The sequence below is a fragment of the Kogia breviceps genome, chromosome 10 (assembly GCF_026419965.1).
Source record: "Kogia breviceps isolate mKogBre1 chromosome 10, mKogBre1 haplotype 1, whole genome shotgun sequence".
NCBI lineage: Eukaryota > Metazoa > Chordata > Mammalia > Artiodactyla > Physeteridae > Kogia > Kogia breviceps.
In genome coordinates, this window is record NC_081319.1 from 67,964,509 (window position 1) to 67,990,063 (window position 25,555).

The window sequence follows — 25,555 nt, forward strand, 5'->3', positions numbered from 1 at the left end:
ACACAGCTCTGCCCTCTCCCCCCATTGTCTTCTGGTTGGGGCCGGCCAGCAGCCCCTGGACACAGGCAGGCACCACAGTGGGTCAGGGTAGACTGGGTCCAGCTGGCACTCAGGCTCCTTGGCTGATCATGTGAGCCAAGTGGGCACTCATAGGCCATGCCACCTCAGCTCCCAGGGACAGGAGCATCTCATCCTTGGGCCCCACGAGAGTGGGCTGCTGGGGAGTGGGGGGGGGGGCACCTGTCTGCTCCTCTCTCTCCCTTTCTGTCAAGTGAGGGTCATGGCACTTCATCATCGTCCACCCCCCCCTCCCCCAGGGTTCCTGTGAACCACAGGGAGGAAGGTCTGGGAGGCTGGGAGGCGCGGCTGCCGGTGCGGGAACAGGAGTGGGGTCTGTGTGCGGGCACAGGTGTGAGGGCCTCTCCTCGGCCCCGAAGGGTCCTGGGCCAGTTCCTGTGGATGGGCCTGGCCTGACACTCATGAGTGGTGAAGGCAGGGGTGACGTGGCCCAGAGACCTGCCGGGGGAGGGGGAGGCGTGGCGGGCAGGTGCAGAGGGCTGGGCGCAGGCTCAGCGCACGTGTGGACAGAGGCCAGGCGTTTCTGAAAGGCTTCAAGGGAACACTGCCGATGCATCTGTGGGTCTGACCTGAGGACTGAGTGGCATTTAAAGTTTTCTCTCCCTCCAGCGTGTGCAGACAGCCGAGGCGCGGGGGTGGGGTGGGGGGGCGTGCACCGCTGTGCCGGTTGGGCCCTCCACCAGGGCACTAGGCTCAAGGGTGATGAGGTTCAGAAGCCCCGAAAGGTGCCTCTCTCTCATTTGCTCAAAAGGGCCAGTTGGGGGCACAGTGGCCCTGGTCAGTCCTGCAGGTTTAAGTCAAGTTGTTATGTCAGAACTTGCCAAGCCTCTGCCCCTCTCCAGGTTTCTCTCCACCACCTCCCATGCTCCCACCCCCCACATCTTCCTCCATCTCTCCCTGTTGGTAGCTACATATGGGTCTCTGTTTCTTTTCTCTCTTTCTTACTGTATCTCTGGAGGGATAGAGTTGAGAAAAGCAGCCCCCAAATCCATTCTGGGGGTATTTGGGGGACAGTGGTGGCTGAAAGGAAGGCAGCAGGTGGTGGGGGGAGGGGAGCAGGGTGGGTGGTCCCAGGGAAATGTGGGCAGGGTCAAAGGCGGGCCTGCCTGCCTGGGGAGACACTGGGGTCTCCCTCCCTGTGGGCTCCTGGGCATAACCTTTGAGGAAGATGCCACCTCGGGCCCTGTTCAGAGGCACTGGTTGGGGTGAGGGAAGGGCAGAACCACCTGTTTTATTTTCCAAGTGGGAAAGGAGCTGGAGCGCAGAGGAGGAGAGGGGAAGGACTCAGCTGGGTGGCAGCCGAGGCTCCAGCTTGACAAGCTCACGTGACTGCTGGCAGGTCCCTGACCTCTCTGAATCTCAGTTTCCACAACCTTGAAGTGGGCAAATCACAGGTTTCTCTTGTGAGCTGATTCTGAAGTGCTGTTTGGCAGGAGTCGAATAATTATTAAGCACCTACTACATTCTGTTCTAGACACTGGGGAAATAGAGCAGTGAACAAGACACACAAAGCCTTCACTTTTTTGAGCACTTATGATTGCTAGTAGGATAGACAGTGAACAGATAATGTATCAGGAAGTGACAGGTACTATGAAGAAGCTGGCTAATAGGATACTCTTTCAGAGTGATGGGATGGGAAGGGCCTTTCTGAGGAGGTCATGTGGAAGCACGGACCACCAGGAAGTGAGGACAGGAAGCATGGGGATGTCCGGGAAGAACATTTGAGCCCAAGTGCAAATGCCCTGAGGCAGGAGAAGGCCTGGGGTGTTTGAGAAACAGGAAGGAGAACTGTGTAGCTGGAGGATAGAGTGGGAGGAGGAGTAACGGTGAGATCAGGAAGAAAGGAGGAGGGACTTGCTTGGTGGCACAGTGGTTAAGAATCTGCCTGCCAATGCAGGGGACACGGGTTTGAGCCCTGGTCGGGGAAGATCCCACATGCCACGGAGCAACTAAGCCCATGTGCCACGACTACTGAGCCTGCGCTCTAGAGCCCACGAACCACAACTACTGAAGCCTGCGCGCCTAGAGCCCGTGCTCCGCGAAAAGAGAAGCCACTGCAGTGAGAAGCCCTCACACCACAACAAAGAGTAGCCCCTGCTCTCCGCAACTAGAGAAAGCCCGCAGCAACAAAGACCCAATGCAGCCAAAAATAAATAAATAATAAATAAATTTATAAATAATCCGCCTGCCAGTGCAACACGAGTTTGATCCAAGGTCAGGGAACTAGATCCTGTATGCCACAATGAAGATCCCACGTGTCGCAACTAAGACCTGGCGCAAAAATAAATTACAAAAAAAGAAAAGACCTTCTCTCCCTGCCACCCATGCCTCTGTAAACTTGCACTCTAGTGCCTTTGCTGGGGCCCCAAATCACAGCCACAGCTTCTCAAGCCTTCAAAGCATCTGTCCCCCCAGGTCTTCCCTGCTACCCCCGTACCCTTGCCTATCCTATACAGCTCAGCTCTGGCACCTCCTCTTCTCCTGGAGTCCTCACAGCTCCCTGGCTATGGGACTAATGGGATCCATGTGTTTTCCTGCTCTCTAGCCTGGACAGACACATTATGAAGGCAGGCCCTGGGCGGGGTTGTCCCCATGTCTGCAGTGTCCAGCGTGCTGGCTAGCACAGAGGAGGCTCAGCACAAGGTGCCAGACTGAACGAGCAAGGGAGGGGGAGGGGGGAGGAGGGGGCTCAGGGACAGAGCTGGAGTGGTAGGGGCTAGATTACATAGGACCACGTCTGGCAACCTCAGTGGCTTGGCATTTATCCTCAGAGCAGTGGGAGCCATACAAGGCTATAGAGCTGGGGGAAGTAGCATGATAAGATGTACAGTGGAGGGGGGAGTGGAGTGGGCAGGGGGCCAGTTAGGAGGCTATCACAATTGTTGTAGTGAGAGAGATGAGTGAGCCTGAGCTGGGACAGTGGCAGATGAGGTGAACAGGAGGACACGTGGGCAGTGCTTCTCAACCAGGGCAATTATGTCTGCCAGGAGACATTTGGCAATGTCTGGAGACACTTTTGTTGGTTTGTCACAACTTGGGGTGGGGTCCTACTAGCATCTCATGGGTAGAGACCTCCCTATGTGTCCTCATCTTTAGTAAAGGTTATTAGGAGGATTAAATGGGTTAATACATGGTCAGTGTTTAGAAAAATGACTGATACATATTAAGCACTAGGTAACATGAGCTACTGTTATTTTAAAACATAAATCCTTAAAAAAAAACCCATGCAAGAGGGAAGAGATATGGGAACATACGTATATGTATAACTGATTCACTTTGTTGTAAAGCAGAAACTAACACACCATTGTAAAGCAATTATACTCCAATAAAGATGTTAAAAAAAAACGCAAATAGTTTAAAAATAATAATAATAAAAATAAAACAAAAATCCTCTGTTTAAAGCCCTGCACTGAATCCCCATCGCCCAAGAGCCAAGTCCTTCCAAGGGCTGACAAGGCCTCTCACCACGCGGTCTGTCCCTTTCCGTCTCCCACCCCATCTGCTGCTGCCCTGCTTCTTTCTCTGCGTGCTCTAGCCATGCTGGCCGCTTTGCTGTTCCTTGCACACACTCAGCCTACTCCTGCCTCAGGGCCTTGGCACTTGCTGTTTCCTCTGTGTTGTTTCTCTGCCCCTAGGAATTTACATGACTCCCTTCATCACGTCCTTGAGGTCTTTCCTTAGCTGTCAGCTGTCACCTTCTCGGGGGATATTTCTTAACCACCCTATGTAAAAAAAAAAAAAAAAAATCTCTTCCAACTGGCTCTATCCTTGTGCCCCTCCCCTGCTTTATTTTTTTAAAGAGTACTTTCATCATCTAACACATAATGTATGTAGTTTGTTTATGTGCTTATGGTCTCTCAACTGGAATGTGAGCTTCACGAGGGCAGGCACTGTTGCCTGTTTTGTTTGCTGCTGTGTCCCCAGGGCCTAGGACCTTACTAGTACCTTCCAAATATCCTTAAACATTACTTAAATGAATGAACAGAGTGAATGAAAAGCCCCACCAGGACTCGGAGAGGTAAGAAGGGAATGGAGAGAATGTAGAATTGTGGAGGGGAAGGGAGGGCCCAAGTGGACCTCTGGAAGGGCCAAGGTCCTGGCACAGTCTGGGGCACGGAGTCTTGTTCATCTGTCCTCCCCAGGCCTTCCACCCCCATCTACTCGCTGGGATCCTCCTGCAGGCAGTGCTGTGCTCTACCTGCTATGCCCTGAACACACCACCCCCAGTCCGGGCAGATGACCGGGCCTGAACGAAGTGTCCTTTCCCCTCTGATAAGCTGCCTCCTCCCAGGGGCACTCAGGGCAGGCCATATCCTGCTGCTTAGGAAGTGCCTGAGGGCCTGGGTGGGCCTCTGGAGTGGGCACGGGGCCACTGCAGCAGCCGCCCTGCCCAGAGGCCCAGCAGAGGAGCAAAGGGCAGCGGCCGGGCAGACCCCTGCCCATCACCAACCCCAAGCTCGCACCCGCTCCTCATTCTGTTTCATTCAACAAATCTCCCTTGCGAGCCTGTTGGGAGCATAGCTGTGAACAAGGGTTCCTGGTGGGGATGGATGAGGAATGGCAGAGACTGGGTGACAGGCTGCCACACATGGGGCGTTGGCCTGCCTTGGGCACCTTGGCCTGGGGACAGCGGGGACAGGTGGGGTGCTGAAGGGACATTTTACTTCTTGGCTCGGGGAGGAGCTGGAGATGATGGGTTTATCCTACTTCCCTGATCCCCTCAAGTCCCCCTCCCCACGTCTCTGCAGGTGTTTCCATGGTTAATGGTGCCAAAAGGAAGCTGTCATTGGTTTCTGATGATTGACTGTCACCAGCTTCTTGAGAGTCCTGAAACTGAGACCCCAGAACCAGACTCCCAGCCCCTCCCAGCCCCTCCCAGCCCCGGGCCTCCTTCTTGCTCAGTCCCTCCCTCCTGAAGCCCTTTCCTCCCTGTGGTCCTGCCGCAACTTTCCCATCTCTGCACGAACTGGGTCTTTGGGGAGGGGAGTTTGGTGATGGAGCACAGTATCTTCTAGGGGGTAGGGTAACCTTCCCACATCCAGCCGCATGCGTGGGTCCTTGCACACACACGCACACACTCAAATACCCCTTGGGCACATGTACTCCTGCCCCCCCGACACCTCTCTAGGTTGCTGACCCACCCTGGGCCTCAGGGCCTGAGGACTCCCTGGCCTTCACTGTCACAGGCGGGCAGGATAGGGCCGAGGCAGGTGCTGAGGGCCAGGCTCTACATTCTTGGGGTCCAAGTCTTCGAATCTGTAAGATGGGTGCTGGCTTGAGGTCTCTTGGTGTCCCCCAGGGCCTGTAACCTGTGCGATCCCAGGTAGTACAGGGAGAGAGACCCATTCTGAGATGTCACCTGTGCTAGATTTTGTTTTTTTCTTAGCAACCTTTTAAATTAATTAATTAATTAATTTAAATATATTTTAAAATTTATCTTTGGCTGCGTTGGGTTTTCATTGCTGCGCACAGGCTTTCTCTAGTTGCGGCGAGCGGGGGCTACTCTTCATTGCGGTGTGTGGGCTTCTCATTGTGGTGGCTTCTCTTGTTGCAGAGCAACAGGGCTCTAGGGCACACAGGCTTCAGTAGTTGTGGCACGCGGGCTCAGTAGTTGCGGCTCACAGGCTCTAAAGCGCAGGCTCAGTAGTTGTGGCGCACGGGCTTAGTTGCTCCCCGGCATGTGGGATCTTCCCGGACCAGGGCTCGAACCGGTGTCCACTGTATTGGCAGGCGGATTTTCAACCACTGAGCCACCAGGGAAGTCCATCTGTGCTAGTTTTAAAACATGGGCCCAATATCCTTTGGCTCTCTTCCCAGGGAGAGGGGATCTGTGTCATTCTCCCTTTGATCTTGGATGGCTATGACTGCCTCCATCGTAAAGTACTGTGGGAGTGATGCTATATGACTGCAGAGGCTACGTTAGAAAAGGCTACACAGGACACTTGCTCTGGGATAAACCAGCCCCCATGTAAAAAGTCGGAGGCCACGTGGAGTCGGTCTCATCCACAGCCCCAGCTGAGCTCCACCCCCGCCATGACAGCACCACCTTCCGGCCCCGCAGGGAGCAACCATCGTGAAAGTCCAGCTCATTTGCGTCTTCAGATGGCTGCAGCCCCAGCCAGCGTCTGACCCCCACAGCAATCACACGACAGACCCCCAGCATCAGGCACCTAGCCAGACCCTTCCTAATTCCCGACCCACGAAACTGTGAGCAAAATGAAATGGCTATTGTTTCACATGACTAGGTTTTGGAAAATTTGTTAGGTAGCAATAGTAATCAGAACATTGTCCCCAAACCTTTCACAATTCTCTTAGTTCTCTTCCTACCTTGTCTCTCAGGCTGAACCCCTCCTGGTCTGGACTCAAAGCCCTCAGAGATAGTGGCCTGGGCTCTGAGAATGCAAAATGGGAGCTGAGGCAGGCTCCCCACCCTCTCCTGAGGAAGCACTTGACTTACCCTGACAGCAGTGACCAGCCAAGCATCTGACAGATGAGCCTCTGGGCGGCACCTCCACCCTGGTCGGTCCCTCCTGTTTAGCCAGGACCAGGGTGTCCCTGGTGCCTATCTTTGTGCCCATGCTGGCCCTCAACCAGGCTCTGCTCTCAGCCCCTGCAACCCCTGTCTCCAAGTCCTGGACTCATGCCCCAATCTGTTAGCTGAACAAGGCCGAAGCTGGATGAGCACACGCTAGCCCATCACCAGGGCTCAGAGCTGCAAAAAGCTGGGGCTTGAGGTTGACGGGGTGAGAAGGGTACATCAGAGACAGACCTGGCTCCCCGAGCTCCCCAGAGGGAGTGGGCGCCACATTGGGAACTGGTAGACAATACCTCCGTGACTGGCATCTGTCCCTTCCCTGCCTCTCTTCTCCACTCCTCTAACTGGAGTTCACTTTGGTCACCTCCATTCAGGTATGTGTCCCCACATCTCAGGGTCTGCATCCTGGGGAACCCAAACCAAGACAGAGATGTTGAGAGGAGTCCTCAGTGAATTTACAGTCGGGCCTGAGAGGTGAAATCAACAGAGTTAGGATGGTGAGGTGCCAATAAGAAAGTGTACATAATAAAATTAGCAGTGAAAACCTGCCTCTGTTAAGTGCCCCCTCTGTGCCAGGGACTGGTTATAGGGCACAATGTGTGTGTTATCTCGTTGAAGGTTCACCACCGTCCTCTGTGGTTGGTGCTTCAGTATCCCCATTTGACATATAAGGAAACAGGTTTAGGGAAGTTGTTTGTTCATGGTCAAGAACTAGGAAGTGGCAGGTCAGCTTGGAGAGCCTGGGCTCCGATTAGCCTTGGTCCTTGTGTGTGGACAGCCCCGCAGAGGGCAGAGGTCCTTGGCACAAGGCTGAGCCTTGAAGGACGAACAGACATTAGGAAGATGGAGAGTCCTGGAAAAGGCCTTGGGCCTCGGTTTCCTTTTCTGTCAAGTGGACATAATGACCATAATGACCCTCTTCGGGCTATTTGAAGATTACATGAGCTGATAGAGACATAAAGGAACTATAGTAAGTGTTCAGTAAGCGCTAATTCCTACTGCCTCTGAATGGGACCAGTGTGCACTGTGGGTGTGGTCCTGGTGGCAGGTCTGAACAGGTTCTGGAGGCAACCGTCCAGCTCCCACTCCCAGCACTTGGGTTCGAGGGGAGGAAGCTGGAGGAGCCAAAGGAAGTTAATTTGTCTGGAACCCCTGAATTTGGATTCTCACTCAGGCAGCCTAGCATATTCCTCTTTTAAAGAACCCCACCTCCTCTGGCACCCAGTTCCCGAATCTCCCATCCCCTTCGATGACAACCTGGAGGTCCTCCCTGCTGTCGAACCACTTTCCCTCCTGCTGTGCATTTTGTCTGTCGGAACAAAAGGGGAGCTAATGAATCGTGGTAGTTGGTGCTGGAATCTGCTGGAATCAGGGCAGGTGCAGCCCGTGCGTGGACCACAGACTGTGGTGCCCAGAGGCAAGGAGGCCCACCGGGCTCAGGATGGAGGGAGCCGGAAGGTGGAGTCAGGAAAGAACTAGGTGGCAGCCAGAGGTGGAGGCTGGAGGCACAGGCCTTGGTGGGGTCCCTGTGTCAGCTGCGAGAGTCCCCCTGGCCACCACCAAGGAGGAATTCGGGGCAGGGTCTGCGAGGGCAAAGGAGCAGTCCTCTGCTGGGCATAACTCCTGAGTGAACAAATTCCCCTCCCAGGTTCCCTGTCTGTGACCCTTCTGCAGGGTGAAGATTAAGACACAGGCTCTGGGGTCAGGCAGGCCTGAGTTTGAGTCCCACCTCATGTCACTTATTGGCTGTGTGACATTGTGCAAGTCCCTTCACCTCCCTGAGCTTTCTTTATCTGCAAAATGGAGACACCTTAGTAGCCATACAACCTTCACCGACCTGTTAGGTAACAGAATTTCCCTTCCTCATCCATTAGCTGTTTGATGGTCTAGACCCTCAGCCCTGTGAGCCTCCATTTCCTCCTCAGTAATAAAATGGGGACAGGGCTAAGGGCAGGCTAGGTGCACTAATGCAGCCAGAGCGCCACCTAGGGGTGGAAACCAGGTGTCGGCAGTGAGTGGTTGCTACTGTTTCCCTTTGTGGTTCCTGTTCCAGGCACCTAGCCTTGGGGGGCCTTCCTCTCTGCTCCCCCAGCCAACCCTGGGAAAGTACTGAGGGCCGGCTGATGAGCTGGGGGCCACTCCTGGGAGGGGCTATGCTTAGAAAGAGGGCCTAGATCAACAGCAGTGCCAGCCAGAGGAGGGAGTTGCTGAGGTTGGTTCAGCTGGGCCCAACCCCTGTTGGTCAAGGGTCTGCTGGGGCCAGGGGAGCCCTTGCCCTCCTGCCCTGTAAAGGGCCCCCCACACAGCACAGATTCCATCAATGTTTGTCAGGTGGCCAGATGCAGCCCTCCTCACCAGAACGCTGCCCTGAAGGTCTGAGGCCAGGTTTGTTCACGGTCAACCAGGAGAGCCCCTTCCAGAGACAAGCCTGCCCAGCTTCATGCTTAGTGGGTTTCCGCAGCATCCGGGCCTCAGGAAGGCAGTACCTCGCTCAGCACCAGGGCTGCCTTTGGAGGTTCTGTGTCTGGGTGGTAATGGGGGCTGGGCTTCACCAGGTCTTGCCGGGCAGGCCAGGGAGCTGGGTGGGGGTGTGGGAGGAAAAGGCTGATAGCTGGGCCCTGGAATCCCTCCTCCCCCTCCCCCACTGCTCTTCATCTGGCCAGCAGCCTCCCCCCACTGCCCTAGGACAAGGGCCCCAGTGTCTGTTCAGCTCCCAGGCAAACAGCAGGCCTTTCTCTCCCTCTCCCCCTAGAGTGGAGTGCCTTGACCATGACCCCTCCCTGCCCCCTCCGAAGGGCACGGCACACCCCTCTCTGCACGAATCTCTTCCTTCTGAAAGATCCAGAAACAAAGGCTGGCAAACCTGGTGTAGGAGCAGGTCCTGTCTGCTGGGTGAAACCCTCAGCCATTCTGAGCTGTGACCGGGCAGCCCAGGCTCGCAGCCCTCAGTCCTGCCAAGGTGGGCGTGGGGCGCAGCTGAAGGCCAGGGCCCAGCCCAGGTGGACTTGACATCATCCTGTTTGTCTCCTACCAGACAAAGGCTGCTCCTGCCTGGCCTTGGCTGTAGGGAGGTTTTCGTTCTGGTCCCCTTTCTCAACAGGATCACCATGCTGATGTTCCCCCTCCTCCAAACCTGCCTCCCTTGTTGGCAGGTGAGGTGTAGAGGCCTGTGCAGCTTCCCCTCACGGGGCAGGGTCCCCCTCCTGAGCGTGAAAAGAGACAGAATTGCCAGAGGCCTCCCTTTTCTCCAGGGCTCCTGCCAAGGTCCTGACCTGGGCATCAGGATGCGGGTAACCTCAGAGGTGACTGGGAACTGTAATCAGGTAGCCTCCACTGGAACCTCCACCACTGTTCAACTCTGACTTAGAATGGGGGGTGGGGGGGTAGGGAAGGCACATGCAGGCCAGCCCAGTCCCCTGTACTTCCTCCTTCTGGCCAGTGGGTACTCAATAGCTGATTACTCTATTGGGGAGGGGACTCAGAGGTCAGCTTTGTGGAAATCTCGATAAAATCTTCTGTCTCATAAATGTCTCCTCCTTGGTCATCCTATATAACAAAATTCCATTATTAGATTGTCACTGCTTTAGATCTACAAGCACTTCTCTTTATTGAGAACCCTGAGGACTATGCCAACGAAGACAATTATAGAGAATATTTGCTGCTCGAGCTAAATGTTTTACAAAGTAGTTACTTATGTTAGATATTCTCCATTCACCCCTCCGGATCCACTGTCCACTCTTCTGTGCTTGCTCTGTGTCATGGGAGGCTGACCTCTATGGCCTGAATTAACCAGCCTCCCTTGTCCTCTGAGCCAATGGGAGGCATTGGAAAGAGACTGGAGGTCAGGAGGGTAGAGAGTTTTGGTGTTTGCTCCATTGGCTTCTTTTTGGGACTGGACTGGTAACAGCTCTCCACAGTTCCTAGCTCCAGGCACTGCACCACCCCTGGCTGGGGCCCTTAGCCCTGCCCACACCTCTGCAATTCCATCCATTCATTAACCTCCCTTTAATCACCCACTGGGAATGTGTTGCCAGTTTCTGCCAGGATCTCACCAACACAGCTCTCTATTCTTATTTTACACACAAGGACACTGAGGCCCAGAGAGGCGGGGCAGTTTCTCTATAGAGCGTTTGGAGCCTGCACTCTGTGGTCTTGCTCCAGGACTTCTGCTTTTCACTGTTTGTGAAGGTGCCCAGGGCAGGGTCACCTTACCTGCCAGCTGACACCTCTCCACAGAGGAAGAGGAAAGACCCGGGGTCAGGCCCCTTGGATTCAGGACTCCAGAACCAGGGGGTTTCCCTCTCAAGAGGCCAAAATTAGCAGTGGGAGGGGATCACTCTTTTTTCTGTGACCAGTGGGAAGGGCAGCAGCAGATTCTTTGATCTCTTTCTTCACCAGGCCGGGACCACGTGTTCAGGTTAGCCGGCGACATTCCTCCAGTCCGTTTCCTCTCCAGGCCCTTGCATGTGGTCAGTGGTCAGCGAATGTCTGAAATAAATAGATATGGCATTGATGACTGGGAGGTGGGGTGGGGGGAAGGCCAACAGAGCAAGTTCTGTCTCCTTTCAGACTCCCTGGGAGGGTGACTCTCTCTGTGTGTGTGTGTATGTGTGTGTGTGTGTGTGTGTGTGTGTGTGCGCGCGCGCGCGTGCGCGCGCGCGCTCGCGCAGGCTGGCCGGGCCGGCAGCCCTGGCTGAGTGCTTGCTGAGGGCTGAGGTGACCGCCCAGGGCAGCTTATGGCATGGGGAAGGAATTCTCTGGGAACCCCGGTAGCAGGCACTGAATCAGCCCTTCTGGCCTGAATCCACCCCTCTCCTCCTGGCCCTGCTGCCACATCAGGAGCAAGGGGCTGAGGAAGCCCTGCGAACCCCCTGTTATCTGCCTGAAACCATGAGATGGCACAGCTAGCATGGGGGTGGCGTTCCTGCCCCTCCCAATCCCAGACAGGGAGGGCCAGAAAGAGCTCAAAGAACAGTCAGCGCCAAGGGTGAAATCTGGGAAGGTGATGTGAACTCTGGTTACAAGAAGGAACCGGAGACCCAGAGAGGTCTGTACCCTCTGCAAAGTCATACAGCAGAGCTGGGGAAAAGTCTCCAGAAGGTAGGTGTGGTGGTGGGGAGGCAGGGGAGCATGCTGATGAAGGGGGCCTAGGATTCAGAGCTGGCAGCCCCCCCCCGCCGCCAGTTGTCTTATCGCCCCTGCCCCCAACACACACACAAAGTTCCCTCTGATTCCAGGGGAAGGGTCTGAGCACCACCGCCCTTGACCCCTCAGGTCTGGGTTGGATGGAGAATAGGGGTGGGTTTCCTATAGGTCTTCCTGTGGGCGCTTGGAGCTCGGGGAGTGAGACTTTGAACCTCTTTAGTTTTGGTTCTAGGTTAAACATCCACATAGTCCAAAATTCAAAAGTTGAAAAAAGAGATATGGTGAAAAGGAATTTTCCTCACAATCCAGCCCCTGTCCCTCAGTTCCCCCTCCTGGGGGCCCCTGCAGTCACTGGCTCCCTGGGAATCCTGAGTTTGGAATTTCTGACCAGAGTGTCCCATCCCGTCTATTTTCCCTCTAGAAGAGGCCCCCATTGGGAGTGGGTGCTGGGGGTACCCAGTCATGGAAGTTGGGGCCTGAACCTGTTGCCATGAGGATGGTGGTGGCCTCCTTCCTGGGCCTGAACTTGGCCCCAGCTTAAGAGCATCCTACTCAAGCCACTCAGGAGGGCTGCGGCCCATCGGTTCTCTTTTCCAACTGCTTAGAGCACCCCTGGAAGCTCCCATCTCCCACCTGGGGACCCAGGTGTCCGATACCCCAAGCTGGGGCTCCCACAGTCTCCCTTTATCCCCTGGTATAATTTATATACTTTCCCCATCTTCCTGCTCCTTGACAGTTCAATTATACTCAGATTTAGTGAGCACTTATGATATGTCCAGCCTGGCCTGGAGACACAAAGTAAAATGGACACAGCCTCCTCCATCCAGGAATTCATGGTCTAGAGGGGGAGGCCAAGAAGGAGAGAGATCATTACAGTTCAAGATGGCTCATGATATGTTCTCTGATACTGTCTTCTTAACTGGGGGATGCTGTGCTGATGTCTTTATCCCACTTCCCCCACATGTCGGTACAATATTTTCCCCATTTAACAGACAAGCAAACAGAGGACTTTAACAGATGGAAATGGAGGCTGAGAGAATTGCCTCTGGAAAAATGGCAGAGCTGGGCCTCTAACCCAGGCCTATGAGAGTCAAAGCCTGTGCAGTTCACAGCACGGTTCTTGAGGAGTGACCTTTGTGTCTGCCAAGGATTCCAGAGTGGGGAGGGGCAGGGTCAGACAGGGTCTGATGTGTTGAGCTAGGCCTGTAGGCTTGATTCTGTGGGTGATGAGGAAATGCAGGAAGGTTTCAAGCAAGGGAGCAGGACAGTGAACTCACTGGAGCTGTATCATCAGTTTCTTAAATTTTATTATTATTATTTTGACCAACTGAACCTTTCTTTAAACAAACTCTAACTCAGAATCCAGATACATAAAAGCGCTTACAGTGGAATTGATTTTGCAGAGGCAGGTGACCAGGGGTCTAGAGCCCAGGGGTGGCTCCTCTGGGAACACAGCATGGATGTCGTGGTTCAGAGGAATACACAGAAGCAGTGTGTGTGGTAGGAGGCTGCCTACCTCCTAGAGGCATCCCTACCAGGGTTTCTCAGTTGGATGACAGTTGTGTTCCCCTCCTCTGAGTCCTTCTGGTTGGTGGAGGGACAGAGGCTCAGAGTATTCCTGATCTGGGGGTGGAGGGAGAACCAGCAGCATGTGCTTTTGTCAAGATAGGCCTGACCTCCACTTCCTGGCTGTAAGATCTTGGCTGAGTTATGGAACCATCCATTTGAATCTTTTAAAATTATTATTTTTGGCTACATTGGGTCTTCGTTGCTGCGCGCGGGCTTTCTCGACTTGCGGTGAGCTGGGGCTACTCTGTTGCGGTGTGCGGGCTTCTCATTGTGGTGGCTTGTTGTGGAGGATGGACTCTAGGTGTGTGGGCTGCAGTAGTTGTGGCTCACGGGCTCCAGAGCTCAGTCTCAGTAGCTGTGGCGCACGGGCTTAGTTGCTCCGCGGCATGTGGGATCTTCCCGGACCAGGGCTTGAACCCAGTCCCCTGCATTGGCAGGCAGACTTTTTTTTTTTTTTTTTTTAAATTAATGTATTTGTTTTGATTTTATTTTTGGCCGTGTTGGGTCTTTGTTGCTGTGCGGGCTTTCTCTAATGGCAGAGAGCGGGGACTACTCTTCGTTGTGGTGCGCGGGCTTCTCATTGCGGTGGCTTCTCTTGTTGCGGAGCACCGGCTCTAGTCGCGCGCGGGCTCAGTAGTCGTGGCACACGGGCTTAGTTGCTCCGCAGCATGTGCGATCTTCCTGGACCAGGGCTCCAACACATGTCTCCTGCATTGGCAGGCGAATTCTTAGCCACTGCGCCACCAGAGAAGTCCCCATCCATTTGAATCTTAGGAGAGGAAGGACATGGACCCCTGGATATGGATGGGGCAAGGAAGGCATGTGTGCAGAGCGAAGCCCCTGGAGGAGTGTTTCCAGCACATTTCTCTTCATCATCACTGTCTGGGGAAGGGGAAAGTCAATTGGGCTGAGGCCGCTGGCTTGATCAGAGCCTGGTGCCCAGCAGAAGCCGGCACATACTAGGCCCTTGATAAATGCTTATGGAACAAATGCATATATTTTCCTTCTGTCCACAGGAAACGCAGTGGAGGCCTGACTTCTGGGAGCAAGTGAAGCTGTTCCAGCTTCACTGTCCAGGGATGGACAGCTGAGGCTCCAGTGCAGTGTTAGGCAGTGGAGAGAGTACTGGGCTGAAGTCAGGAGCTGGGGGTCAAGGGCTGGGCTTCTGGCTCCAGTTGCCATGAACCGGCTGTATGACCTAGAGGTCTGGTTCATCCTTCTCTGGGCTTTGCTCATCTCTTTTTGGCAGAGTGGCCTGGGTGAGGTTTTTCCAACTGCAATTTGCAACCCATTTGGTACGTTTAAAAGAGCAATTTAGTGGTTCACAATCAGTATTAAAAAACAAACCAAAACACAAATAGAACAGAAAATATCAGAGTGCAGTCACAGGTCATAAGGGTAAGTATTGTTTTGTGAAACTATTGTTTTGCTTATATATAGATGAAGGTGCCGACTGGTCTGATATAAAACTTATTTGCTACTGTGGATCCTGGTGAAAAAACTGTAAGACACTGAATTCAGCAATCCCCCGGAGATGTCCTCCTCTCCCACATTCTAGGGGTCTTTGTGAAAAAGCCACAGGCCCAGGGGCTCTTCTCTCCCTCCCCCTTCGTGTCAGCAGCTGTCTCTCTGCTCTTCGCTGCCTCACCCCTCCCTGGGTCTTTCTCCTTCCTGCTTCAGTCCTCAGTCCCCTCCTCCCTTTCTCCCAGGGACAAGCCTCCCCCTTCCCAGGAAGTCAGGGTGGGGTGGGGTGGGGGTCGGAAGGGAGTAAACGTGATCGAATGGGGGTGGCAGTGAGCACTTTATCCCAGAAGCAAAAATAAAGGACTAGGAAGCAAACACCCAAACACCCGGGAACAGAACAGAAAGTAGGCGAGCTGGGGACGTGCGTTTGAGGGCAGGACTTCGTGAGCAAGAGCTCAGCGGCGACACCGCAGCGGGTCACTCACAGGGGGCCGGCACTGGCCTTGTCCTTGTTGGCGCTCGGGTGCGCAATCAACTAGCGAAGGTAGTTTTCACTCCTGCCCCCCAACCCCCCTTCAAAGAAAAGAAAGAAGAAGCTGGGAGTTTTGGAGCCAACTCCTGGAGAGGGAACGGCTGAACTGATTCGGAAGTTGGATCTCTTTGTACACAGGAATGCGGAGAGAAAAAAACAAAACCCACCCCATTGCTTCATTTCCCCTCCAAGCCCGAGCACTTTCTGTTGTTCAACGAAAAGGCTTTACACTTTGAGAAAAATGAATCCCGATTTGCGCTGTGAAGGAATGAGCGCGCCTCTCCACGCGAGAGGGCTCTCAGCTGGGCGCGGAGACGGCGCGGTGGCCGCAGGGCGACCGCGGCCTGGGCGCTCGGAGGCACGTCCTCCGCGCACGGCTCAAGGTAGCGCCCGCGGGGTCGTTGGACTCCCCCTTCCGAGGGCTGCTGCACGGCTCTCGGCGACCCGAGGGCCGAGGAGTAGATAGTTCGGGGAACTTCGAGGGCGGAGAGCCCCAACTACGGCTGGGCCTCCTGAGGATGGCGGTTCCGCGAGTCTGGCTGGGGACTCGCCGGAACTGAAAACCTGTCCCGGGAGCCCGCTGGGGCACCGGGACCCCTCGGAATCGCTGGGGGCAGGAGGCCGGCTCGGCGTCCGGGAGACCGGGCCGGGACGCGCTAGGGGCGCGGGAGGAAGGCTGGCGCACGTGGGTGCCGGCGGGCGGGCCGCGGCCGGGTGCGGGGTGGGGGCGGGGTGTGGCTTCTCCGCCTCCCGGGCGAGATTTACATGTGTGTGTGGCGGCCCCAGACTTCCTGCTTTGCTACGCTGCAGGTACGCGCGGGCCGCTCCGGGCGGGCGGCGGGTGAGCCGAGACGCGGGCACCTCCTCACCCGGACGCCACCGCCGGCTCCCGGGCCGCGCTGCGCAGCCTTCCGCCCCGGGGGCTGCTAGCCCGCCCCGGCCGCGCTGAGCGCCCGGCTCCGAGGTGGGGGCGCGCCCCTCTCGGCCTCCCTGGTCATCTCCGCCCTCTGCACCTAGCCTGGCCGCGCGCCCCTGGGCGCCCCCACCGCCCAGGCTCCACGGAGGGCCGCAGCCATGAGCGAGATGTCCAGCTTCCTCCACATCGGGGACATCGTCTCCCTGTACGCCGAGGGCTCCGTCAATGGTTTCATCAGCACTCTGGGGTGAGTGAGCCGAGTTAGCCGGGGGGGAGGGGGGGCGGTGGGCCCTGGTGCTAGTTGCGTGCGTCCTGCTGCCTCCCGCCGACAGAGGACCTGGACGTCCCCAGCTTTAAGGAGCGGAGGAACGGCTCGCCTCCTTCTTTCAGAGAAAGGAAGTGAAATGTTTGCCCAGGTAAAGTCGGGCGCCCAGCCGGAGTTGTCAGGAGGCGCCCCCCTTCGCGAAGCCTCCACCCTGGCGCTCTCGCCCTTTTTCAGAAGGGGCGGGGATGCCGAGACTTCCTCTGCAGGTGGTCCCTGTGCGGGGGCAGGTGGGTGGCTGGGGCGTTAGTTGGGGAAAGGCATCCGGGCCTGGACGTGACCGGCTCTGGGATGGGGCGGAGCCGTGGAGGGGTGGGCAGGCCCAGCCCGGAGTCCTCTAGTAACAGACCTGTCGCACCTTTGAAGGCTCGCACCTTTTCCTCCTAGCTCTCTCCTGCCCTGCGCCCCCCTGCCACCATCACTAGGAGTGTCTTCGCAGCCCTCCCCTTCCAGGCGTCCCAGGTTTCTGCCGGCTGCCCCCTTCTCCCCGCCTCTCCTTGTCAATTTGCTGAGTAGCTCATCTGGCGCCTCTGGGTCACTGGTGCCAGGATCTCTGGAGCACTTTACCAGCATTAATTAATTCTGGCCGCCACCCCCTAGGGTCTGGATAAGCAAGGAATCAATTCAAGTCCCTGGAGAGAGCCAGGCCTGAAGCTGGCATAGGACAGGGCAAGAATTAGAGCGAATGGGTTTTATCTTCAGAGAGCAGTTGAGTGAGTCGTTGGGGATGGGGGGTAAGAGTGATTTCTCCACCTCTCCAGCCTCAGGGCAGGGCCTGTTACCTTTGTCACATTTTCAGTCTGGGGACTTGTGTTAAATGGTCTCATCTTCCCCACCACACCCAGCCGTTTTATTTTAGGGTAAACCCACCCTCTTCTGCTGACCCTACCCTCATCTGGATGCCAACCAGCTGCAAGGTGTCCCCTCCCTGGGGGCTTTGGAGGACAGCCTTGGCACTCTCAGCCCAGGGCTGGCTCGCCCTGAGCTGGGGAGGTGGGAGTCACCTGGTTCCCTTGGTGTCTTGTTGGGAATTTAGTTTTAGTCCTGTGGGAAAGATCCAGAGGGTTGGAGGTCTGGCTTAGCCAATGGGGAATGGATGCTGACTTGGAATTCCAGAATACCTGGGCTCCTTATCTCAGCACCCTCCAGGCCTTCTCATTCCCCTCCCCATTCAGATGTGGACTCCCCAGCCCTGCATCCCCTCCCCGCTACATCTGACTTGTCTTGGTCAGTTTACCAGAGGATGGGGTGAGCTGCATCCCCAGCACGTAGTAAACATGTCTGATGGCTCTGAGGGAAGGAGCAGAGACTGTGGAGACGTGGGGGATGCAGGGGCAGACAGTGGCCCCCTTCCTGGTGTCTGAACAGTGCTGGGGGCTTTTGGGAAGTGACCATCTTTTCTGCTGCTCTGAGTGCCAGGCTCAGGGCTGAGCACACTGTGGGGGCTTTTTTAAGCATCTGTGAGGATCTAACAGAACCAAGGCCGTCCACACAGGCCTCATCCCCTCACTAGAGATTCCCTCTATTGCTTCCTAGCACAGCTCCCTCCCGCCCTGGCCCTTCCTGCCCCAGGAAGCTGCTTCCTCCAGTCCAGTTTGATTCTGAGGCAGGGCCTGGTGACCGCCCAGAGCCATTCTACTCCAGGGGCCAGTTCCCAGTGCAAACATCTCCAGGAGCTCCCAACTTCCCGCCGATACACGCCCACCCTCCTGGCACTCCCACCCTTCCAGCCTGGTCTTTTAGCACTGGCATGTGCTGGCCCCAACTTAACTTTCTGTTTTTTTTTTTTTTTTCACCACCCCTTTCACGACCCAGACACTTCCGGTGCACCACCTGGATTGGGATTCCTGGAACCTTCCCCACGCTTTTGTGGTCTGGTGTGCTCTTGCGGTCTGGTGTGCTCTTGCCGTCTTGTCTCCGTCTCTTTACCTTTGCTCCTGTTGCCCCTGCCCTTTAGCCAGTCTCCACCTGAGTAAATCTGACCCACCCTCTCAGACCTGGTACAAAGTGGCCTCCTTTGTGAGATCCAACCCCCCTCCCCCACCCCGGCAGAATTAACCCCTTTTCCCGTGTGCTTCGAACTGCTTTATACACATTCCTCTCTGGTGTTAATTGTGTTGTTTTACAATTAGTTGAAGGTTTCTCTGTAGGACCCTCTAACACTGGGCACTTTGCCAGGATTGAGTGATTAATTACCCCATTTATCCACTCAGGCACTGTGCTGGGCACCTTCTCAGAACTTCACTCAGTGAAAGAATGGTTTCTAAACACCATAAGGCATCGCTACTCAAAGTGTAGTCCTTGGTCCAGCAGCACTAGCATCACTGAGAAGCTTGTTAGAAAATACAGAATCTCACACCCCTACCTGTCCTACTGAATCAGAATCTGCATTTTGAGCCCCAAGGGATTTGGAGCCTTAAAGAGAAGCTTTGCTCTATGTGATTCTCTCTCTGCTCCAGCCTCACTGGAATCTTTCTGCCTCCATCCTCAGCTCTGGTCCCCTTTGCCTTTATCTTAGCTGTTGGTGCCCATGTCTGCAAACCCTGGAGGCTGATTTGACTGAGTTCCCAGGCGATCGCAATGCTCCGTGCCCAAGAGGTGCCCAGTAAGGGCTGGAGAAAATGAATTTGATGAGGACAGGGGCAGCCTTGGACAGTGGGACTGGCTCAGCTGGGGGGTGGAAAGGGGGGCGGGCATTGTTGGAGAAGGGAGTCTGGGGCAGCTTCAGATTCCAGCCAGGCTCTGCAGAGCCAAGTGGAGGAGGCCAGTTAGAGCTGCCTGCATAATTACAGCTCCCCGTGGAGATTGTACATTAACTCTGGGTTGGGAGGATGGGAGGGGTCTGGGGAGTGGATCCTGGAGCAGGTTGAGACCTCAGCCGGGAAGGGAAAGCAGGCCCACGCCTGTTCTTGGGAGGAGAGCATGGCCGGGGACACTGCCTCATCCCTCACTCCGGGTGGGAGGCAGCAGAGGCCAGGGCTTCCGCGGCGGGTAAGGGCCACTTCAGGTGAAGGATTTACTATGACTCCCGGCCAGTGGCTGTGGGGAACCAGCCCTGTGTGCAGGGTAGGCCCCTCAGGGTCTCATGTCCAGTTCCTAGAAGGTCTCTTTTGAGTGCCCAGAGGGACGGCCCCCAGACCACTGGGATAAGCTGGGGAGTGCAGGTGAACTGGGTCTTGCAGTTGAGCTCCCAAGATTTGTCAGATTGCCTCTGCCTGCACATGGCTGGGCCTTGGAGCACCATTTGGGGGCTCTCAGGGCCTCTGGACCTGTGTCACCCAGGGCTGGGTGATCACAGGGAGTAGGGTCAGAAGTGACCTGGGGATCCCGTGTCTACCTTCCAGCCTGATCTGCTTCCCCAGGAGGGTGGGCATTGGAGGTCAGGACCCAGAAAACGTGGAGGTAAATGTGGAGGAAGTCCCAGGTCCCCAGGGTCAGGACCTGCTTTGTCACTAACTGGATGGGTGATTTTGGCAAGGCCCTCCCTCTCAGAGTCTGTTTCTATCAGCCTGGTTGTCCTCTAAGGTGCTCTGTTTGCACCTGAGAATCTCCCTGTGGGTCTTTAAAAAAAATTCCAGCTCCCATGTCCCATGTCAGACCAACTGTAGTAACATTTCTAGGGGTGGGCATCTGAGGTTTGGATTTTTAAAGCTCCCCAGTGCTTCTAATGTGTACTTGGGGTGGGGGTGGGGTCCCTTCTCAGGGCCCTCTCAGGCTGACAGGCTGTGAGGAAGCCTAGCTGTTGGGTCTGCCTGCCCCTTGGTCCAGAGAGCCCATCTCTTAGCCTTCATCAGACTTCATTAAGTCATTCAACAAACATCTAATGAGCATCTACTATGTGCCAGGCACTGTTCTAGTCACTGGGGAATCAGTGGTAACCAAGACAGAGTCCAGCCTGTTCCAGTCTGTACAGCGGAGAGCTGGGAGAGATGGTCTTTAAGGGCCCTTTGTGCTTTAAGTCCCTGAGACACATGTGATTCCAGGAGGGGGTGCTGCCCCTCCTGTGCAGATGACATTCCACGGGCAGATTTCAGACCTGCCCTTGGCTTTCACTTAATTTTGATTTCACTGGAATGAGATGTTGGACTTAGCCCTGTCCTGTGCCCCAAGGCAGGGTCTCAGCCTCCACTAGGCCAATCCATACAACTCATGTTTTTTGGAAAATGTGTATTTTTTTCTTTCTTTCTTTTTTTTTTTTTTTTTTTTTTTTTTTTTGCGGTACTCGGGCCTCTCACTGTTGTGGCCTCTCCCTTTGCGGAGCACAGGCTCTGGACGCGCAGGCTCAGATGCCATGGCTCATGGGCCCAGCCGCTCCGCGGCATGTGGGATCTTCCTGGACCGGGGCATGAACCCGTGTCCCCTGCATCAGCAGGTGGACTCTCAACCACTGTGCCACCAGGCAAGCTCTCTTTTTCTTTTTTAAGTGAAAAAAGTTTTTTGGCCGCGCCCCATGGCTTTGGGATCTTAGTTCCCTGACCAGGGATTGAACCCAGGCCCCGGCAGTGAAAGCTCCGAGTCCTAAGCACTGGACCGCCAGGAAATTCCCATACATATTTTTTTCCTGATTAAAAAATAATATATGCTCCATGGAGAAAACTTGAAAAACTAAAATAAAAAATTATCTGTAATACCGCTGTGATTATATTGACAGCCTCTATATGGGCTTTCTAGCCTTTTATGCACACAAATAAAGATTTACAAAACAATATCACATTGCACATCTGGCTTTGTATCCTGTCTTTTTGGGGGGAATACATTAAGCTATATTTTCCCATGCATGCCAGCCTACAACTGTTGTGGCCACAGAGCATCCCCTGGTATGATGTACCTTCATTTATTTAAGCAACTCTAGTATTGGGCATTCATCTGGTCTCTAATTTTTTTGCTGTTCCAGTCTGCCCTGAACATCTTAGTCCATACATGCCTGAACACTTGTCCAGTTATCCTCTCAGGATAGATTCCCAGAAGTGGAATTCTGAGATCAAAAGGAAGGTACATCTTTATTTATTTATATATATTTTTCCTGCCCCGCCGCATGTCTGTGTGGCTTTTGGGATCGTTCCCTGACCACGGATTGAATCTGGGCCCTCAGAAGTGAGAGCTCAGAGTCCTTACCTCTGGACCACAAGGGAATTCCCAAGGCACATCTTTTACCTTGCTGGCTCTCTCTAACTCTGCACATTTCTCTGGTGGCGGAGGAGGTGGAAACGGGGACCCTGTGCCCCGGGGTTTCTGGTCCATTTCACATCACAAGTTGTGCTAGGGGTGTGGGGAGTAATACCAGCCTCTGTCCTCGAGGTTGGGCGTGGCGGCTGCAGTGGGGAGGGGTTGAAGTAGAGAGAGGGGTGGTGTGTGGGTTGCCTGAGGACAGGATCAGCCCCAAGGTCCCACCGAGGGACTCCAGGGACCCAGGCTGCATGCAGCTCCTGGGCCTTAAAGAGTCCTGCTGTAGCTACTTGCTCACACTATGTGCTGCCCTACGTTCCTGACCCCAGGTCCCCTCCCCTGCCCTCCCCTCCCTGACTTGGCCCAGTGGGGCTGTGGGGTGGAGGCTTGGGTTGGAGGTGGGGTGCTGTGCTGGTTTTTAGGGTGGGGTCACAGGAGCTTTCTGCTGTCCGTTTAGGGGCAGGTGTCTGGGTTTGAGTTACCCCTGAACACATGTCTCCTGCCGTCTACCCCAAGGCCTGCTCACCACACTTCATCCCATGTGGAGCTGGGGGGGCTCCTGCCTGGAAGTGGGGGCTGTGAGGGAGGTGGGAAGGAGGCCTGGGAGCGGGGGGAGGAGAGCAGACCCCAGATCTCCAGTAAATTCATCACAGGCCTCTGAATGTCAGCTCTGAGCTCCCCCAAGTGCGTCACGCGGGTCATGCCCAGTAGTGGCAATGGTTCCCAGCAGCTGTGCCTGTAGCCAGCCTGCTGCAGGGATGACCCCTGGCTTAGTGGGGCTAAGCGATTTGCTGGGGGTGGGGGTGGGGGCCGTAAGCCAGCAGGAGCTGCAGGACTCTTCACACCAGGGCGGTCAGGGTGCTGACAGCACAGTGCGCCTGGGGTGCCGGCTGGGGGGCGGGGAGGACACACTGCAGAGGGCTTCCCACCTGAGGAGACAGACAGTAGGGACTCCTTGCAGGGGATTGAGTGGAGGAGTAAAATGATCACAGTGGTGTGTAAAGGTACATATTTGTTTGGCTGGCAAGTAGGCAGAGCCAGGAGAGACAGTGAACATGAATCTTAGCCCAGGGGCAGCTGCAGGTGTTTGAGGCAGACACCTGTGCATATTTGGTTCACAGATCGCTCTCCCATATCACTCAGCCAGCCAGCCATCACCCGCTTCTTCCAGTCTGCAGGAGAGCCGGCTCTCCAGGGTCCGAGTCTAGAAATGGGTGATGGGGGTGATAGAGGTCATGCGAGGGAGAACTAAGTCTGTGTCTCAGAGAGGCTGCTGCTGACGATAGACAGACTTCACCGAGTGTTTACAGCTCTGGCCTGTGCTGTGCCTTTGACCCCTTACCACCACCCAGAGGCATATATATAATTTATAAAAGTAGAGAGAGGGACTTCCCTGGTGGTCCAGTGGTTAAGACTCCACGTTCCCAATGCAGGGGTCACGGATTCGATCCTTGGTCAGGGAACTAAGATCCCACGTGCCACGTGGTACGGCCAAAAAATAGAGAACCATTTAGAACACCCATATACCCACCACCTAGACTCAATCATTGTTTACATTTTGCCATATTTGCTGTGTTTCTTTTTTGCTGAAGTATTTTATGGTAGATTACATGCATTGCGTTTTTTTCACCTCTACATCCTTCATTTTACAGGAAATAGGCTATGTTCCTGTGTAACCACAGTGCTGTTATCATACCAATTAGTAATTTCCTAATAGCATCCGATGCCCAATCCATAGTCCAATACCCTCTATTGTTCTCAGTCTAGCCTTGATCGCTGGTTTCTTTAAATTAGGATCTACTCAAGGTCCATGTGTTAATTTGATTCTTATGTCTCTTAAGTTGCCTTTAATCTAAAGCAACGCCCGGCCCCCACCTCTTTCTTCCTCACCCGATAAGTGGGAGGCTGTAGACTTGTCTCACTTTCTGGAGTCATCAGGGCTGCTTTGCTGCTCTGTTTCCCAGAGAGCCCTGCAGAGGGGTGTGGAGGAGGGCGGCCTGGGCCTGCTAAGGCTCCTCCAGCCTCAGTTACTATGTCAGGTTTGTGGGGCTGAGAGCCCAGTCCCCGCATGGAGAGCAGGAGAGAGGCCTGAGCAGGACAAGGCTGACCTTGCCCTGGGAAGGGTGGGCTGGGTGTCCCAGGGTTGCCCCTCTTCTTGGCCTTTTCTCAGTTCTCTCTTGTGTCTCCTGCTCTCCATCCCTCTTCTCCTTGGCCTAACAGAGACCCCAGGACTCGCCAGAGCCCACCCAGTCCTGAGAGCCAGAAACCCAGGCGTGTGGGCAGAGGCAGTGCCCCAAAGGCTTGCGCCCTGGCCAGGGGCCCTTATTTCTGTCGGGCCAAGTTTAGTTACTTTTGCTGCCTCTCTTCCTCACTGGAGAGGCTCTTGGGGGTTCCCTGAGTGTGTGACTTACTGTCCTTCCTAGACTTAAGCTCTCTGAAGGGATGGGCCATGCTTTTTTAGATTCCATATACTGGTCCCTTCGGTGGCTCAAAGTGGATCCTTGGTAAAGACCTGTAGAGGTCAAGTAAATGGATGTTTCTGCAGGGATGCAGAAGTGAAGCTCTTTTCTCCGTGGGCCAGTGATCCCAGCCAGTGAACCAGGGCTCCTCTCCCAACATTTCTCCCCACCTCCACCTAGTGGATGTGACTTCGGTTATTTGGGGAGGGGGAATCAAAGGCCCCCATCCTCCACCAGCCAATCCCAGTGTTCCGACAGTGCCTGCTTTGGGAGTGGCCTTCTGTGGGTCTAGCCTAGATCTGTGGGGTGGTGGCCAGTGCCCGCAGCTGGGAGTCAGGAGATCTGGGGTCTGGAACTGGCTGTTCTTTAACTTGTTATGTGACCTGAGCTCGTCAGTTTCCCTCTCCACCCTCTTTTCCAGGCTAGATCAGGGAGGGGCAGTCTGGGAACCCTTTGGGATTTCCCCAGTCTGGTGTCCTCCTCCCTTGGCTGCTCCTCTGATAGTCACTTGCCCCACTTCTAGCTCCCTTCCTCCTCCTATTTATCTAATCTTTCTGGACAGCACTGACCCGCCCCACTGCCTTTTCCATGGCTCCCACCTGGATCTCAAAGTCCACCCTGGTCAGAATGGGGCCAGGCAGGCCCCTGGGTGCATGTGCCTTTCCCTCTTCCTCAGACCAAGGTCTTGGGGTGCAGACCCCAGGGGCATTTCAGGGAGAGCGCCCTTCTCCCCATCCTTCTAGAGCAGAGATGTCCACCAGCTCCTGCTCAGAGGGTCCAGGGCAGGCCTGCCCACAGGCTTCCTGCTCGACCCTCCCTACCCCTACTACCCCTCACCCTTGCCCACTCTACTGATGCCCTATTGGGCCCTGCACAGTGCAGGCTCAGACTCATCTTGTGTCACCCAATGGATAGAAGGCTTACAGCAGACTGTCCTCAGGGCTCCTGAGTGTCCACTGGGCTGGGGGTGGGTTGGGGGTGGATTGCACAGGTGAAGGCCTTGGCTCCTGTCCTCACAGCACACAGCATGGTGGACGTGAGCTTCCAGAGGGTGGGGGCCACTCCCAGCACATAATCCCTTTGCAGTAAGATTTTGTTGAACGGATGGAGACCTAGATTGTATAGGTGCCATCAACTGACCAGCTGTGTGGCCCAGGTGGTCCCTTTAACTCAGTGAACGTCACACTGGACTGTGGTAAGAATGGAATGAGGTATCGGGTGTAATTTATAAATTAAGTGTTCTACACATCGGAGCGTCGGTTTTTCTAAGATGATCTTGGCTGGGGTGCCTCTAGTTAAGGGGCGATGCCTCATGTGGTGGAAACGGGCAGGGAGCTCTGCGGGAGCCTAAGCGTGGCCTTGAAGATGG

The 25,555-nt window shown here is 55.0% G+C and overlaps 1 protein-coding gene across 1 annotated transcript in view; it reads left to right on the plus strand.

Annotated features, from left to right (window-relative positions):
* The first annotated feature begins 16,055 nt into the window (after positions 1-16,055).
* The window catches only part of ITPR3 (inositol 1,4,5-trisphosphate receptor type 3), a 67,550-nt gene continuing 58,050 nt past the window's right edge, over positions 16,056-25,555 (plus strand). The window contains exons 1-2 of the mRNA XM_059077988.2: positions 16,056-16,133; positions 16,341-16,486. Coding sequence (XP_058933971.2) covers positions 16,089-16,133; positions 16,341-16,486 — 191 coding nt within the window. The 5' untranslated portion in view covers positions 16,056-16,088. The remainder of the gene's footprint in view (positions 16,134-16,340; positions 16,487-25,555) is intronic.